Source organism: Microcaecilia unicolor, chromosome 6 (assembly GCF_901765095.1).
Source record: "Microcaecilia unicolor chromosome 6, aMicUni1.1, whole genome shotgun sequence".
NCBI classification, from domain to species: Eukaryota; Metazoa; Chordata; class Amphibia; order Gymnophiona; family Siphonopidae; genus Microcaecilia; species Microcaecilia unicolor.
In genome coordinates, this window is record NC_044036.1 from 295,913,609 (window position 1) to 295,931,172 (window position 17,564).

General features: G+C 44.2%; 1 protein-coding gene across 2 annotated transcripts in view; it reads left to right on the forward strand.

Moving 5' to 3' along the window:
- URM1 (ubiquitin related modifier 1) overlaps positions 1–17,211 on the forward strand; it is a 46,944-nt gene extending 29,733 nt beyond the window's left edge. For both annotated transcript variants that reach the window (XM_030207944.1, XM_030207943.1), the window contains exons 3-5: positions 16,008–16,089; positions 16,353–16,401; positions 16,680–17,211. In XM_030207944.1, the coding sequence (XP_030063804.1) occupies positions 16,008–16,089; positions 16,353–16,401; positions 16,680–16,748 (200 nt within the window). In that variant the 3' untranslated portion in view covers positions 16,749–17,211. The remainder of the gene's footprint in view (positions 1–16,007; positions 16,090–16,352; positions 16,402–16,679) is intronic.
- The last annotated feature ends 353 nt before the right edge of the window (positions 17,212–17,564 follow it).

Consider the following 17,564-nt stretch of genomic DNA (forward strand, 5'->3'; position numbering starts at 1 on the left):
TTACAGAGTAAAATCAATAGCACAACATTTTTGAAAGGAACTCCAAAATCATGATAGGAAGCAAGCAGAGCAGACTCACATTTGAGGGGGGTTGAAATAGAGAACTGCAAATAGAGGTTTTAAACTCAGAAAAATGTCGAGACCTATTACCCAAACTTCTACCTTCTGGACATTAATGCAACATTCTGCTGACTTCTGAAAGTCAGGCAGGCAGTTGGCAATCTGTAATCTCCAGATTTCTGAGCATATTTCATATTACCCCTCCTCCCCCACTCCAAAACTTGAGAACGCAAAGTTTGCCAATGGCATAATCTGGCCCTGTTCACAACATGTAGGCAAAACCAGATTAAGCTTGAATTGTGTGTGTGGAGGGCCTAGTATTGAAGGCAGAGCAATTTTGGGTTTTTTTTGGGAGGGGCAGTCACAGGCAAGGTATTTTTGGGGAGTTGGTTCATGTGTGAGATGGTGAGGCAGTTGCCCCCACCAGGCATATCCCACCCCTTCCCAGGCACACAACTGTCCTGTTCCTCCTGAGACACATATTCCTCCAGCCCCCTTCCCTCATACATTCCCCAAACATAGCCTCTTTTTCACTAACACCCTTATCTTCCGTGGGACTGTAGGGCCCTGTGATTCAAATACTTCAGTCAGGCTCGCATGCTACAAGAGTGCATAGTCTGATATGCAGCCGCTGTGCTCCTTTTCCTGTGTTTGCAGATTAGGTTACGGGATAAGAGAAAATATTTGAAATAGTTTGTAATTTTGGGCATATTTTTGTGCAATGACTGTTTCTTTGTGTTAAATTTGTGAATCTTTAAAAAAAAAAAAATTTTGTCCTACGGGAGAGGGGTTTGCCTCAGGGGGGCTACATTCCAGGGAATGTTCAGGGAGGGAGGTGGAAAATGTCCTACAAAATTAAAAAAAAAAAAAAAAGGATGCTGCATCCTTGGTCCCTGTGCAAAATTCTGTAAAAATCCTGCATTGTGCAGTAGTTCAGAATTCCCATAGGAGTAAAGCTTTACCAGTTAGGATAAGCCTAGGAATATTACAAAGGTGGCAGAAGATGATCCTAGGCTCACCAGATTTAAGAGGGTATTATATAGCTCTGCAAATTAGACATCATTGGGATTGGAAGGAAACAGTAAATTGGAAACCAAACAATCAAACTGAGTAGCATTATATTCCATATATTCCTCTGTACCTCATTCCTTGGGTAGCATGGATGAGTAGTTGGTTAACTAATATATCCAATGCCCTTATGCTGCATATATTGCAGCTCTGGCTGCAAGTAACTAATAAGAAAGGGGGTAAAAATTGGCGTTTCTGGCTGGCACCTAGTACTAATGCTTTAGGGGAGGGTCTGGTAGAGCATGATATCACATTTAAAATAGCCCATTGGTGGGCCACAATCTGGTCAGATTTTCAAGTTTTCCACAATGAATATTGAGATTGATTTGCATATACTGCTTCTATTGTATGTCAATAGATCTTATACACATTCTTTATGGAAATCATTAAGGACCATGGTTACCCACCCTTGAAATAGCTAGGAACACTAGCATGGTTGTTGTTCAAGCATCCTACATCCTACCTTCTAGACCCCTGCATAGTCTTCCAGACAGACCCAGCTGCATGAGACCTATGTTTCTCCAAGGTCTTTGAGCTATGTATGTGCAATCTTTTGGCACTTTAGAGGGCCGTAGAGGAAAGAACCTAAGCAAAAGTGCAGAGAGTAGCTAACAAAAAGCTTCCAAGAATGATGAGTCAAAATGGAGATATTGTTATGTATATACAGTCATTAAAGGGTTATAGTTAAATATATGCAAAGTATATTCTACAAAAGACCTGCAAATGTGGCCAGAGGAAGACCAGACAACACTTTTTTTGATTTGCCATACACTTTAATTACATGAGAACATTACATTTTTTATGTTGACATATACAGACATTAAATAACTTAAGTCAGTGAGGCAATAAATAAATAAAAAGCCAAACCTCTGCACTCAAAGAGAGAGAAGATTTGGCTTAATGTAATTAAGCATTTATATTCTGCATCACTTCAGCCTCAAGGGCTATTCAAGGCAGTTTACAATGGCAAGAAAAAAAACATTACTAAAACCATCCTCAGTCTCTTCCAATGCATCTTTATATCATTGAAGGATACAAACTCCTACAGCATTGAAATTAACCATTCAAACTCCCATCTGCTTCAACAATTGAACACATCCCACGTACAACGCACATTTTGCTATATAACCAAGTATCCCTCACGCTGCAAACCTTAAGAAAATGAAAAGTTTTAAGACTCTTCTAAAAGCCTTTATCATCTTAACATCAAATCTGATTCAAAAGTGCTGGCAGCCTTTTCCAAAGTGTTGGGGTAAACATGAAAAGTTTGTGTTGACCTACTAACTAGAGACCTGCATGGGAACAGGGTTTGAGGGAATCCCTTCCGGGTTCACGGGACTCACGCGGGAACAGAAGCAGTTCCTGCAGGATTCCCTTAAAAGTGTAACACGCAGTGAGGTGACTTTTTACACACCCAGTCTGTGCTGTCCTGGGCCAGCAGCAGAGGTGAGTAGTAACACAGTACTTGTACTTTGTTACAGTATTTAAGTACAATTGGCAGTCATTTTACTTGTAATGAGTTACATTTTTTTTTTTGCCATACTTTTTACTTGTAACTAGTTATATTTAAGCTGTACTTGTACTTACAAAGTACAAATTTGTAAAGTAGTTAAAAAAAAAATCCATCCCTCTGCTTCTCCCCTTGTAAAGGCTTTCCAAGGAATAACAGGTGTGGCTTGCAGCTGAATGGGCACAAACATCTGGTCCCAAAAACAGCTGAGCTGAGACAGGAAGTTCAAGCTCAATCAGATGCAAACCAGGGTCTGATATCACTTGTAAACCCTAGTACACACCCTCTACACCTACCCAGAACAGCTGTTGATTGGCTATTACTTTGTTGTTGTCAGGCTTGGCTGCCTCCCCAGCCTGAACCACACCTTCACTGTGTGCAGGGCCCACTCCCTCTCTCTTCCCATCCACTGTGGCCCTGCAGGGCAGTGTTGCTCCAGTCCTCCCATTCCACCTCTGCTAGGCTTACGCTAATAAACTACCATGGGAGACAGGCAGGGCCCAGCTCCTCTGAAGTAAACTTCCAGGACTAGCACAGGAAGCACTAGTGACACTACAAAGAGCCAGGTCCCACGTGTCTCCCATGGTAGTTTTTATTAGCTCAGGCCCGGTGGTGGTGCACAGGAGGGAGGGAGCGAGACACTTCTGCAGGGCCACAGTGGATGGAAGGGGGAAGAGAGAAAAATTAGTTAAGACTGGATGGGTGGGGTGGGAGAGGGAAAGAGAGTGACAGAGAGAGGGATAGAGCAATACAGGATAAAAGGGAAGGGGGAGACAAAGGCTATGGGCTGGTGGAGAGAGAAATTGGGCAAGGCTGGATAGATGGGGAGGGAGAGAGAAATAAGTCAAGATTGGATGAGAGCGGGGAGAGAGATGGGTGATACTGGATAAAGGGGGAAGGAGAGTCAGAGGCTATGGGCTGGGGAGAGTGAGAGAAACTGGGCAAGCTGGAAAATGAGGCAGAATAACTTAAACTCAGTTCTCTTAACAATGGGGAGCCAATGAAACTTTATCATATGCAGAGAGACTTATCTCATGGTTTCCCAAACATTAAAATTTTTGCAGCCATGTTCTGAATAATCTGCAGCCTTTGAATCAAACACTTAGGGAGTACTATCTAAATGGCATTGCAGTAATCAAGATGATTAGGAACTATTGCTTGCATCACCACCCTGCGATCCTGATGTTTTGAAAAGAGCTGTAGCTGTCTCATCAACCTAAACCTAATCTGTCCTTTCTGATGACGGCTGACACCTGATTATGCAACTGCAGAAAGGAGTCCCAAGAGACCCCTCAAGGCCCTTCACTTCCTCCCACACTTTCAAAACCACATCCCGACTGTTTTAAAGGGTAGAATGGTATTCCCACAAACCCATCTATTCATCACATATCCAGGAGACCATGACAATGACCTAGACTACATCTCCCCGCCTCATTTTCCCTGCTTATCCCCTGTTCTATCCCCTTTCGCCTCATCGACCCCCTCCCCCCATGCTCACCTACCCTTACTCACACCTCTCCTACTCCCTTCACTCTTACCCATTCCCCTCCGCCTCATCTACCCTCCAATCGCTCACTTACCCTTGCTCATACTTCTACTCCCCTCATCCCTGCATTTCTGCATTCTTATTTCTTTTATTACTCTGATAATACCAACCTTATTTCTCTCTACCAATACTTTGCAATCCAATTACTATGAAGCTGCATTGAAACCTGCTTTGAGTGGGAAGCACGGGGTACAAATGTAATAAATAAATATAAGCAGTGGTATGCTGGTAATGTTTAACAACAGGCTCTCTCCCCGTCCCCCTCTGCGCCCCCCCCCCCAATTGCAGAGCTGGCTATAGCCAGGGAGAGAGCCTGGGGGGGGGGGCAATGCATTACTCCAGGAAAAAAAAAATTAAATGATCCCAGATTCCAATCTAATTCATGTTTAATGTGCGACAAAATGCCATAAATAATGTTGAGCACCTGATTCTTAAAGTGACATATTCCAAACACTATAATGAAAATAAAATGATTTTTTTCTACCTTTGTTGTCTGGTGACTTTGTTTTTCTGATCATGCTGGCCCAGTATCCGATTCTGCCTGCTATCTGTCCTCTTAACTCCGTTTCCAGGGCTTCCTTCCATTTATTTATTTCCTTTCCTCCTTTCTTCTTCATTTCTGGTCCTCCACAGACTTGACTGTCCAGTGGATCCAGCTTCTGCCTATTTTCTTCATCCATGTGCAGTTTTTCTCCTCTCTTTCTTTTCCCTCATCTCCTTCCTCACTCTTCACTCCCTTCCATCCATGTCCAGCATTTCTTCTCTCTCCCTGCCCTCCCCTCCATCCCACCCATGTCCAGCGACCCTCATCTCTCCCCTGCCCCCCCCTCCAGCCACCCATACCCAGCGACCTTTCTCTCCCCTGCCCTCCCTTCCATCCACCCATGTCCAGCAACCCTCCTCTCTCCCCTGCTCCCCCTCCAGCCACCCATGCCCAGCGACTCTCCTCTCTCCCCTGCCCCTCCTCCAGCCACCCATGCCCAATGACTCCCTTCTCTCCCCTGCCCCCCCCTCCAGCCACCGAAGTTGTCCTGCAGATGCTTCAGGGCAGGCAGGAAAGATCCCCAGTCTTTCCTGCCCACTGCTGGATCGCTCTTCAAAATGGCCGCCGAGACTTACAAGGGCGGCCTCCAAGACTTCAGCAGAAGTCTCGCAAGGCCGCCGCTGGAAGTTTTGGCAGCCATTTTTAAAGAGCGATCCGGCAGCAGGGGAGGGTCAGCGCCGTCAGTGGGCTGACAAGACTGCCTGCCCCGAAGAATTCGCTGGACAGGGGAGGGGAGGGACCGGACCCTGTGGCTGGGAGGGAGGGGAGGAAGGAGAGCCGGCTCACCCTCAAGAACAACTGGCTCGCAAGTCGGTAAAAAATTTAACAACCGTCTCTTGCGAGCCAGTGCAAGCCGACTCCAGCACACCACTGTATATAAGACTAATGAATAGAATAGGATATTCCTAGCTGAAGAACTTCAGGTTTGCTTTAAATTATGCAACATCTTTGAATCCCAGGATAGATAACAAATAGTCCGATATTCTTATCAATGCTGCCTTTATTTATTTGTTTGTTTGTTTGTTTGCTGCACTTGTATCCCACATTTTCCCACCCATTTGCAGGCTCAATGTGGCTTACAAAATGTTACAATGACATTCACATTAATAGAATAAGAATTTTAGAATGTAGATACAGATAAGGTGCATAAGAATATCATGGCAATCATATTAGCGGAATGGTAATTTCAGATTTGTTGCAAATAAAGGTGCATAAGTATATCATTTAGGATTGGAAGTGGATAAATGGATAAAACATAATATAATGATATCAGGACAAGGTATAATATTCAGTAATGAGGAAGTAAATAAAATAAACAAATTAGGAGAGTCCATAATAGTTGTTTTTGGAGTTATTTGGGAGTCAGATCGTTATGGGGGATCTTTTTGTACGTCTTTATGAATAAGTAAGTCTTCAGGTCATTTTCGGAAGGCTGTCAAGTCGTGTGTTGTTTTCAAGGTGATCGGTAATTCATTCCATAGTTGTGTGCAGATGTATGAGAGCTAGATGTATGTATAGATTTGTATTTAAGTCCTTTGCAGCTGGGATAGTGAAGGGTTAAGCAAGTGCGTGAATAACTTTGTTGTTTCTCTCTGGTAAGTCTATTAGGTCTGACATGTAAGATGGGGGCATCTCCATAAATAATTTTATGAACCAAGGTACAAATCTTGAATGCAATTCGATCCTTCAGTGGGAGCCAATGCAGTTTTTCTCTAAGGGGTCCAGCACTTTCATATTTCACCTTTCCGAATATCTATCTGGCTGCGGTGTTCTGGGCTGTCGAGTTTCTTAATGTTTTGTGCCTTGCATCCCGCATATAAGGAATTACAATAGTCCAAATGGCTCATTACCAATGATTGCACTAGTTTATCTGCATAGTTCTGCTATTCAGACACAGTGGACTAATTTTACAAATAGGGGTGCTAATTTTTGGCTAGAACTGGGAAAACCCTAAAAAAAAAAAAAGCTTCTACACTCCAGTGATATCATCAGACTGCTACCATCACAAATGGATGATGTCATTGAAGAGGGACACACCTTCCATGCAGTGAGAATGTCAAGGCACCATAAAAAGTAGGGGGACCTTGTCACTGGCTCCATATGCACAGGGAGGAAGATGCAGTGGAGGTAATAGCCACATTGTGTTTAAGCCAGGCAGCTGTGGGTATGGCAGAAGAATTGGCGATGGGAGACAAGGAGAGAGTATGCTGGGATCAGGGAGGAGGGGAGAGTATGTACTGGAATCACTGAAAGGAGGAGGAATGAGATAAGAGGGAGTGTCCTGACTTCTGGATATAATAAGAAGAATAAAGAGAAAGTGTAAACAACTTTAAATTTTTTACTAATATAAGGCAAGTAAAAAATAGAAACCATCTAAACGTCTGCCTACGGTTTAATTCTGAGACATTAACCACTGATTTTTACACTGCACTGCCAAATCACCTAAATTTACAATTTATAAAGCCCCCTAGATCTAGCCCTACTTATACAGCATTTTCCATGTATAAAGCGAGTTCTGTATGCAGCAAAATAGCCGTTATAAAACTGCATACAAGTAAATGGATGTAAAAAGTAGGCAGTGCTCAAGACTGCCTGCTTTTATGTGATCTGCATGTTGTGTTCCAGGGAGGTGCTGCAGGATAGTTTGGGATGGAGTTTATTTAACATGCTTATAACCCACCCATTCAATTTCATCCTGTGTGGCATAGAGTCATTAATTTTAAAACTTTGCAAAAGTGATTTTCTTTTTTAAGTCGGGGCCACTTTGGATCCAAATGAGCTGAAGGTGAGCTGTCAAATATCTTCCTATAAGGGACCGTAACACTGTGACCAGTGTGTGTCAATGGGCATCCTTCCCTTCCATCCCATCTTCAAACTCTTTACTGGTGATATCCTCAAGGAGGTTGCATTACTACTACTACTACTACTATTTAGCATTTCTATAGCGCTACAAGGCATACGCAGCGCTGTACAAACATAGAAGAAAGACAGTCCCTGCTCAAAGAGCTTACAATCTATAGACAAAAATAAATAAAGTAATCAAATCAATTAATGTGAACGGGAAGGAAGAGAGGAGGGTAGGTGGAGGCGAGTGGTTACAAGTGGTTACGAGTCAAAGCATGTTAAAGAGGTGGGTTTTCAGTCTAGATTTAAAGGTGGCCAAGGATGGGGCAAGACGTAGGGGCTCAGGAAGTTTATTCCAGGCGTAGGGTTGCAGCGAGATAGAAGCGCGAAGTCTGGAGTTGGCAGTAGTGGAGAAGGGAACAGATAAGAAGGATTTATCCATGGAGCGGAGTGCAACGGGAAGGGTGTAGGGAAGGACGAGTGTGGAGAGATACTGGGGAGCAGCAGAGTGAATACATTTATAGGTTAGTAGAAGAAGTTTGAACAGGATTCGAAAACGGATAGGGAGCCAGTGAAGGGTCTTGAGGAGAGGGGGAGTATGAGTAAAGCGACCCTGGCGGAAGATGAGACGGGCAGCAGAGTTTTGAAACCGACTGGGAGAGGGGAGAGGTGACTAAGTGGGAGGCCAGCAAGAAGCAGATTGCAGTAGTCTAAACGAGAGGTGACAAGGGGTGGATGAGGGTTTTGGTAGAGTGCTCGGAAAGAAAGGGGCGGATTTTACGGATGTTGTAAAGAAAGAAACGACAGGTCTTGGCGGTCTGCTGGATATGAGCAGAGAAGGAGAGAGAAGAGTCAAAGATGACCCCAAGGTTTCGAGCTGAGGAGACAGGAGAAATGAGAGAGCCATCAACAGAAATAGAAAACGGGGGAGCGGGAGGTGGGGTTTGGGGGGGAAAATGAGAAGCTCGGTTTTGGTCATATTTAATTTCAGGTGGCGTTGAGACATCCAGGCAGCAATGTCAGACAAGCACGCTGAAACTTTGGTTTGGATGCAAGGTGAGATATCAGGGTAAGAAAGGTAGATTTGGGAGTCATCAGCATAGAGGTGGTAGGAAAGCCATGGGATGAGATTAATGAACCAAGGGAAGAAGTGTAGATAGAAAAGAGGAGGGGACCAAGAACAGAACCCTGAGGTAACACCGACAGGCAGAGGGATAGAAGTAGAAGAGGATCCACCAGAGTGACACTAAAGGTGCGGAGGGAGAGGGTAGGAAGAGAACCAGGAAAGGACAGAGCCCTGGAATCCAAGTGAGGACAGGGTATCGAGAAGTATGCTGTGATCGACAGTGTCAAAAGCAGCGGAAAGATCAAGAAGAATGAGGATGGAATATTGACCTCTGGATTTAGCCAGTAATAGGTCATTGGAGACTTTAGTAAGCGCAGTTTCAGTTGAGTGGAGGAGGGCGAAAACCAGATTGTAATGGGTCAAGAATAGCATGTGAGGAGAGAAAATCAAGGCAAGCGGCGGTGAACAGCACGCTCAAGTAAGTTGGAGAGAAAGGAAGGAGGGAGATGGTCGGTAATTAGAGGGACAAGTAGGGTCAAGTGAAGGCTTCTTAAGGAGAGGGTGTGACCACAGCATGTTAAAGGAAGCAGGGACAAGTCGCAGTGGAAAGTGAGAGGTAGAGAATGTGACAGATAAAAGGAATAAGAGTAGGAGAGATGGCATTAAGAAGGTGGGTGGGAATGGGATCAGAGGAACAGGTGGTACATTTTGAGGAAGAAAGGAGAAGTGTAGTTTCCTCAGTAGTAACTTCAGGAAAGGAGGAAAGGGAATGAGGGGAACGGACTAGTGGAGGGAGAGCTGGTGAGGTAGAGAAAGCAAGGTTTATCTTTTGAACCTTGTTGTGAAAGAATTCAGCAAGGGTCTGAGGAGATAATGAAGGGGGAGTTGGGGGAGGGGCACCTTGAGGAGAGAGTTCAATGTGGTGAAGAGAAGTCGAGGATTAGAGCCAAGAGAGTTGGTCAGTTGGATATAATAATCCTGTTTGGCATGTAAAAGAGCAGATTGGAAGGAGGTCAGCATGAACTTAAAGTGTAGAAATCAGCAAGGGTCCGAGATTTCGCCAGAGGCGTTCGGCGGAGCGGGTACAGGAACGTAGATAGCGGATATTAGAAGTCAGCCAAGGTTGGGGTTTTGTACGCCTTACAGGGCGGGTCATCAAAGGTGCAAGAGTGTCTAAGGCAGAGGATAGAGTATTGTTGTAAGAAGAAACAGCCTCGTTGACAGACGTGGATGGTGCCACAGTAGAGAGGAGGTTTGAAACATGGGAGGATAGAGATGAAGGGTCAATGTCGTGAAGATTCCTAGATAAATTAGATAGGATAGGACGGGACTGGGAGGGAGGAGATTTTAAGTGTGAAAGTTATAAGATGGTGATCAGAGAGGGGAAGATCGGTAGGCAAGGAAACTAGAGGGTGAACAGTTGGAGGAGAAGATGAGATCAAGACAGTGACCTTTTGATGAGTGGGGGAGGTGGAGCATAGTTGGAGATTAAAGGACGACGTTAAAGCGAGTACTTGGAAATATAAGAGTTGGAAGGATCATTAGCAGGAATATTAAAGTCACAAGGATGAGAGAGGGGGAGGAAGGATCATGGAAGAAGGCAAGCCAGGCATCAAAGTCACTGAGAAAGGATGAAAGGGACTTATCAGGGGGACGATAAATGACCGCTATTCGAAGGAGGCAGAGGAGGAAAAGGCGGATAGAGTGGACTTCAAAGGAGGAAAAACAGTGAGATTGAGGTGGAAGAAGGGGTTGAAATCTGGAGGAGGGAGAGAGAAGTAGTCCAACACCGCCCCCCACGGCCAGCAGAGCGAGGAGTAGTGAAAATAGATAACCGCCATGGCACAGGGCTGCGACTGAAGCAGAGTCCATCAGGGCAGAGGCCAGGTTTCTGTTATGGCGAGCAGATGGAGGTGAACGCGAGATAAAGAGGTCCTGGATATAGGGGAGTTTGTTACAGATAGAGCGGGGCATTCCATAGGGCGCAAGAGAAGGCAGAGAAGAGGAGGGGAGTAGAGGAATAGAGATGAGGTTAGAGAGGGTCACGGTGAGATCTGTAGAGTTTGGATAATAGTTTGGTGAGGAGGGCCAGGATTGGGATTGATGTCACCAGCTGAGAGTAAGAGAAGGAGTAAAAGAGAGCGGAGGAGAGTAGGAAGAGGTTTGGCCACGAATGCGTCGAAGGCGAGTAGGTATTTAGGTGGAATGGGGAAGGCAAAATGGAGGTAAGAAAGAGACGGAGATTAAAAGCCAAGAGGGGAGGAAGAGGGTAAGGAGAGAAGGTGAGGTGATGAAATCAATGGATGGGAAGTGAGTTCCTGTAGCGGAGAGAGGTAGGGGGTGAGGGAAAAGATTAGGAAGGGACAGAGCTAGGAAGAGAATGTGAATAGGGGCCATAAATGATTAAGGTACTTTAGCAACTGGAAAAAGATTAGATTACAAAGAGAAAAATGCCCCGGCGCGCGGCACCTAGAGCGGAGGGCCCTGAGTGGATCGGGGTGGACCTGGGTGTCACCCCGGAGAAGGCTGTAAGGATATGCAGATGAGCTGCAAGTCCTCCACACAGCACCTGAAAGGGCAGCCGGTGGTAGAGGTGGGTACCTCTCAGCTGAGGAAAGGCTTACCATGGGTTAGGCCGAAGCCAGCATTCCTCCCCCTGAGGGTCGCCTGATCCTAGCCAAAAAGCACCTGGGAACTCTGGGCACTTGGAGAGAAGGCCCTGGGAAGATCGGGTGGAACTGGAGTCACCCGGATACAGCTATGAGGAAATGCAGAAGGGCTGCAAGTCCTCCACAGCACCTGGTGGGAGCGCTGGGCACATTCTCTTTGTCTGTTGAGAAATACCTTGGCCTTCAAACATGTAGCTTCTACCATTCTCTCTCCCTTTCTGTCCTGATCTTGAGTAGAGAGGCAGAGAGCAGTAGGGAAAAAACAGAATGAAGATGGGGTCTGCCCCAGAGGTCTCCAGGGACCACCATTTGACCCCCAGGCCTTGCATTTTCTTTTGGACTGTTTGTTATCTATAATTGCTATTTTTGTGATGTTTGTTTTAGAAAGTTGTCTGTCTGTATTAGGAGTTTTGTAACATGTGAATTTATATTTGAATGTAAATTGTCCCCTGCTCAGAATGGTAGATGTGCGGGCTACACATTTTAAAAATTAAGTAACACTGCCATACAACATGATATACGGTCACATATGCATAGAGCATACCTAAACCCTAAAGGCTTGTTAAACAATAATGTGTTTACCATAGTGTCAAAACATTTTGAGCACCTTTGAGCATGTGCAAAAATTGTTTGAAAATTTGTATGTTGCTAGGGGTCATTGGAAGAGTCTGTTTAATAAGGCACATAGTCCTTATGTTGCATTTATAAAATAGATGCCTTTTGACCATTTTACATAGAGATTGCCCTTTGATGAAATTATTCCCCCCCCCCCCCAAAAAAAAAAAAATGGACAAATTATCTGTGCTTGACTGTATGAATAGCATGTATAAAGATATATGATTGTTATCTGTATATCTATGTATTTTGTGTATTGTCAGCATCAACAAGTTATATTTCTCTCTTTTTTTTTTTTTTTTTTAACCTGCAAAGGATATGTGGATAATTACCCACTGATCTTTATGTGGATTTGATGTGGCTTAAAACGTCCCTCATAGTATACATGCCTTATATAGGCAGTTCCAGTAAGAATGTTTGCACCACTGACGGAAACGGCCTCGGTGGCCATTTGGATACTTACAAAGTTTAGGGATAAGACATAGGAGGGGCCAGGGTTTTGGATTAAGTATAGATCTTGTAAGAACCTACGAGGAAAATGGAAGCTTCAAAAGGGGATAGCTATGTTAGTCTAATATATCAAAATTGACAGAGACAGGTGGCACCATTATAGACTAAATAATTTATTGAGGCATGAACTTTTAAAGATCAAAGTCCATTTCATCAGATGCATGAGTGGGATACAAAGAGGAGAATGAGAAGGCCTGGAGTAGCCTAGCAGAAATGGAGGCCAGCAATGGAAAAGAATTTGGATTTGCTTTTGAAAGATGGGGGTAGTGGTGGGAACAGCATTTAGAGGTTGGGTAAAAGGCATGCAGGCAGAGCTTGGGTTAAGTCAGGGAATTTTATATGCTCATCCAGCCAAAATGGAAGAGAACAGGGCAGATCGGGTGAGCTAGAGTGATCTTATCTGCCATCATCTACTACATTACTGTTCTGACTGCATCCTCCTTACATCTCACTGAAGATCTTTGAGGTGATGGTTGGTATTAAAACTAGCATAAGGAAGAAGCTGTAACGCAGAAGCATGGAGGTCAGGGCCCAGATCGCCCATAGACCGCTATTAAATGGACTTGGAAAAATTCCGCATTTTTAGGTATAACTTGTCTGGAATGTTTTTACGTTTGGGGAGCATGCCAGGTGCCCTTGACCTGGATTGGCCACTGTCGGTGACAGGATGCTGGGCTAGATGGACCTTTGGTCTTTCCCAGTATGGCACTACTTATGTACTTATGTACTTATGTGTTGCTATGATACAGAGAACAGGGCCTGACATGGACCCATGATGAGAAACACTTTCATTTCTCTAATTTTAGTTTATTTATTTGGAATTGGTGCAATATGAGTTGCGTTATCATGCACTAAGTATTTTCCTGAACCTGGAAGACTTACAATCTAAGTTTGTGCCTGGGGCAGTGAAGGGTTAAATGACTTTCGCAAGTTAAGTTATTGCTTCTGGAGCATCTAAGCTGCTTTATCTGACTGAGAACATAAAAATGGATTGTTAGTGAAGACAGAGGGAGCTGGTATTTGCTTTCAGAGATGCTGAGAAAGTAAAATAGCTGATTGCCCTGCCTTAAGTCCACCCCCCCCCCCCCCCCCCCAGTGATCCGTTGCAGGTTTCAGAATAAATAGGCAAGAGATGAAGGATGTCACCCTTCCCAGCCATGGAACAATGGAGGAGGCAAAGTGAGGCTGGGGCTTGCCATGGTTACTCTGTTACAATGGCTACTACTAACTGAGAATGTGAGTGGGTGGAGCTGGGCCATAGCTGATGACCTCAGCACGTCACTGTGATAAACAATGATATTCTGGGTCACAGCAGTGGGAAAGGCTGGCCTGGAGCACTGACCCCAACACTGACTGTTGGCACTCACGTTCTTTGTGCATAGATACAGGAACCTAGCAGTGTCTGAGTACACAGCTCTACCCAGATCGTAGCTGGAGGACATGAGATAGAACAGCAAATTCCATGCATTAACACTCTTCGTGCTGTTAGCTTGTGTGTCTGCCATTATTATGTGTGCTACAAGAAGCTGAAAAGGTGGTGCACTGACAGGGTGCGGTTTGTCAGCATGGGGACTGGAGAAAGACCATTTACACACAGTCAGCTCTCTCAATCACTAATGTAGAAGAGGTCTGTCTTTGATAAAGACCTGCAGATGTTTGGCTGGGTTTTTTTTGTTTTTTTAATCTATAAATTTGTATTAAATAACCAAGCATACAAAGGAAACCACAATTCCATTACAAACAATTCCCCCCCCCCCCCCCCCCCATACAACCTAAATAGCAAATCCCAACAAACCCAGTCCCCTATCTCCACCCTTTCAACTTACAATCCACTCTTAGTAACATAAACCCGAGGGACACAGTGTGGTTTTTCAGTGCCACCCTGCCGCATCTACCCCCTCCCCTAACCTCCTGCTCTCCCAACACGAGCATGGTGATTAGACGAGTCCATTCTTATTTATCCAGATTATAACGTCCATGGAGACAATCTGTAAGGATTTCCAATTCTCCTAAATGTGCCATACACACCATCCAATCACTCAGGGTAGGTCCAGTTTGTTTTCTTCCAGTGAGCCGCTATCTCATATTTAGCCGCAGCCAGACATAAGCATTTCAGCTGTACTTGCCAGTGAGTCCACTCTTATTACTAACACCGGGCAAACAGGACTTAGGGTTCTTGGGAAATATCAATACAGCACAACGAAGGTCTAATAAGCCTGTGTTTTCCCACATTCCCACCATATATGGTAGAAGGTACCTTTTAGCTTCCAAACACGCCAACAAACATCAGTGTTTACATTCAGAAACATAGCTTGCAATTAACTGGGGTGTAATACCAGCGAGGACCACCGTTATATGCATTTTCCTTAATTTATTTCCTGGATTCTGCTTGGTGATGTCTGACTCTAGCCTCATGTTTTATAGGATAATAGCTCTGATTATATGCATGATCCTGGCCTGGGACTACAGGAATCAATTGAATAATTAACGTGTAACCCAGACAGCACACAGCACATCCCCTGTGTCCCCTGGACAGCACAGGAAGGAACAAGATCTTGACTCAGCTGCTGGATGAAGTCAATACATCAGTACCTCATCCTGTCTGTGGGTGGAGAGTGAGGAGTGGGAGGGGAGAAGGCGAATATTATGTACCTCCAAAATCAGCCCAGAGATCTTTACTCTGACTGCAGATTTCTATGTCAGATGAGCTGAGATTTAATCCAAAGCAGAGAGACTTAAATGAGCCGTCAGTTTCAGGGAACGCAAACTAACCTTAGAATAAAAATTCACTGAACCAGAAGACACTGCAGCAGCCCGATTGCTTATACCCATACGTATCCCTCTTATTTAGTTTGCATCATTCCTCACCTCTCCAGTCCCCAATTTCCTTGTGCATGGTCATTTATTGCCTTCATGTGAAATCCGAGACACTCATGAGCTTTAAAACTTGGAAGGAAAATGGATTTAAATAGTTTCTGTAAAGAGGGGACATCTTCTCCAGCTCTACCATTACATCTCCTCCACCTTCTCTGACTCATTTCTGCCTTTTGACACCACCCCCTACCTTCCACCCTTATAACACATTTACATGCTTATTGGGTGTATTGCAGCTGTCAGAAATGTGTTCTGAGAGAATCCATCTATAGGGAATGAGAAGCATCAAAAATCCTTGATTTGCACTGTGGTGATGACCATAGGATGCCCGAGGTTATGTGCTCTTCATGGTGTAATTTGTTGCTCTCCTTTCTTGGATATGTGACTTACCCAAGTAAGAATGAATTCTCTCAGCAACATATTTCAATTTTGGTGCCTTATAATCAGATAGCAGAGGAATTCCCTGATGTCAGATATCTGAGGATGACGCTCCACATTCTCTGGTGTAGGGAATCTAGCCTGCTACATAGGGGCTGTACACCTCCCATGTGTCTTGCTTGCATGCTCTTGTAAATATACAATATGTCACATGTCCAAGTAGGTGTGTACATAAATTTGTCTCTGAACTCCTGTGTTGTATGTGAATTTCCTTAATGATTATAAGAGCATTGATATAAGACTGTACTTTTCCCACTCTTTAGGGGATATCAGACACTTACTGGTCTGGATCAAACAGAACCTATTGCAAGAGAGACCAGAGCTCTTTATTCAAGGGGACTCAGTGTAAGTGTTCATCCCAAGATACTTTTCTTCTGTATCTCCATGTCTCCCACTGCAGACATCTCCATCTGCACCCACAATTCTGCTATGTGGAGGTAGAAGGATGCCTAATGTCAGGAGATTGTCTTCTAATTGCAGAAATGGTTATTTTTCACACCCCTTGATGCAAATACTGCTGACTGCTTGAGCAGACAAGGTTTGGTCCCTTCTCTCTGTACCACAAGTAACTTATAAGCTGTACTTTTTCTCCTTGTTCTCTTTCACAGGAGGCCTGGTATCCTGGTGCTCATCAATGATGCTGACTGGGAGTTAATGGTCTGTATGCTTCATTGGGTTTGTACTACCCTTCTTTTCCCTAGAATCCACCTCTAAATGCCTCTCTGCCCTATCTGGCACCTGTGCTTTCTTCCTTCTCAGTGCTACCCACATGCCCATTTCCTTCCTCTCCCTTATTATTATAGCAGGCTCCTCCCCTAAAAAGATGACATACCTCACTCATTAGTACTCATCCCCTCTGCCTTCAGAAAGCTTGTTCAGCATTTTGTGCTTCTTGGGAGAGAAAAGTAAAGCTTATCTTCTCTGTCTGGCTGCAGGGGGAGCTGACCTATAAACTCCAGAATGAAGACAGCATCACTTTCATCTCAACATTACATGGAGGATGAACTCCTGGAACGATATGGGACAGTTTGTCTTTTGATGTATTTGTATTTCACATACCAGCTGTACACAATGCTGTACTGTACAGAGACTCAGAAGAGACAAATGAACCAAACACAGAACATAAAAAAGGCCTTGAGCTAATGAAGGCCATAACTAGGAAAAGCTAAACGGGCTGCAACATAGGTGAGAAGAATTGCAGAAGGAGCAACTTATTGAATATGGCTACAGAATGAAAGTTCTTCGGAGTGTATATAAGAAAAGCCAGTGGGGTGGGTAGGTGTTTTCTATGTCTTTAGCAAGAAATTGGAGTATTGCTGTACTCACATGGACATCTAGATAGGACAGCATTCAAAGCTGAAAGTCTAAAAAAAAAATCTGTTTCAAACAAGTAAACCAAGCTTAAGATGGGGTTTGAGTGCATGAGCCACTTGTTTAGCATTAATATTAAAAGAATCTTAAACCTTACTTCAGAATCTTTCGCTTTTTTGTGCCTGACACCTGAGAAGCACCTTCAAGCCAAGCACACTAGAGGAAGGGAAATGTAGTCAGAAGATGTAGAGAATTGTAAATAGGACGGATGGAGTTTAGTTGAGGAGAAGGAGGGGCTACTTTATCTAATGGGATAATGCTGTAAAGAGATCCCAAAAGAAGCTATAGAATCAGAACCTGGGATCCATTGTCCTACTAAAAGCAAGCAGGCATAAGAGACCACCAGTCTGCTTTAAATAAGTACAAATCGTTAGATTGGGGGATCAAAGACATTATTCCTCCAACTGAGAAAAACCTTTAGGAAGCAAGCTATCAAACAGGCAGAAACT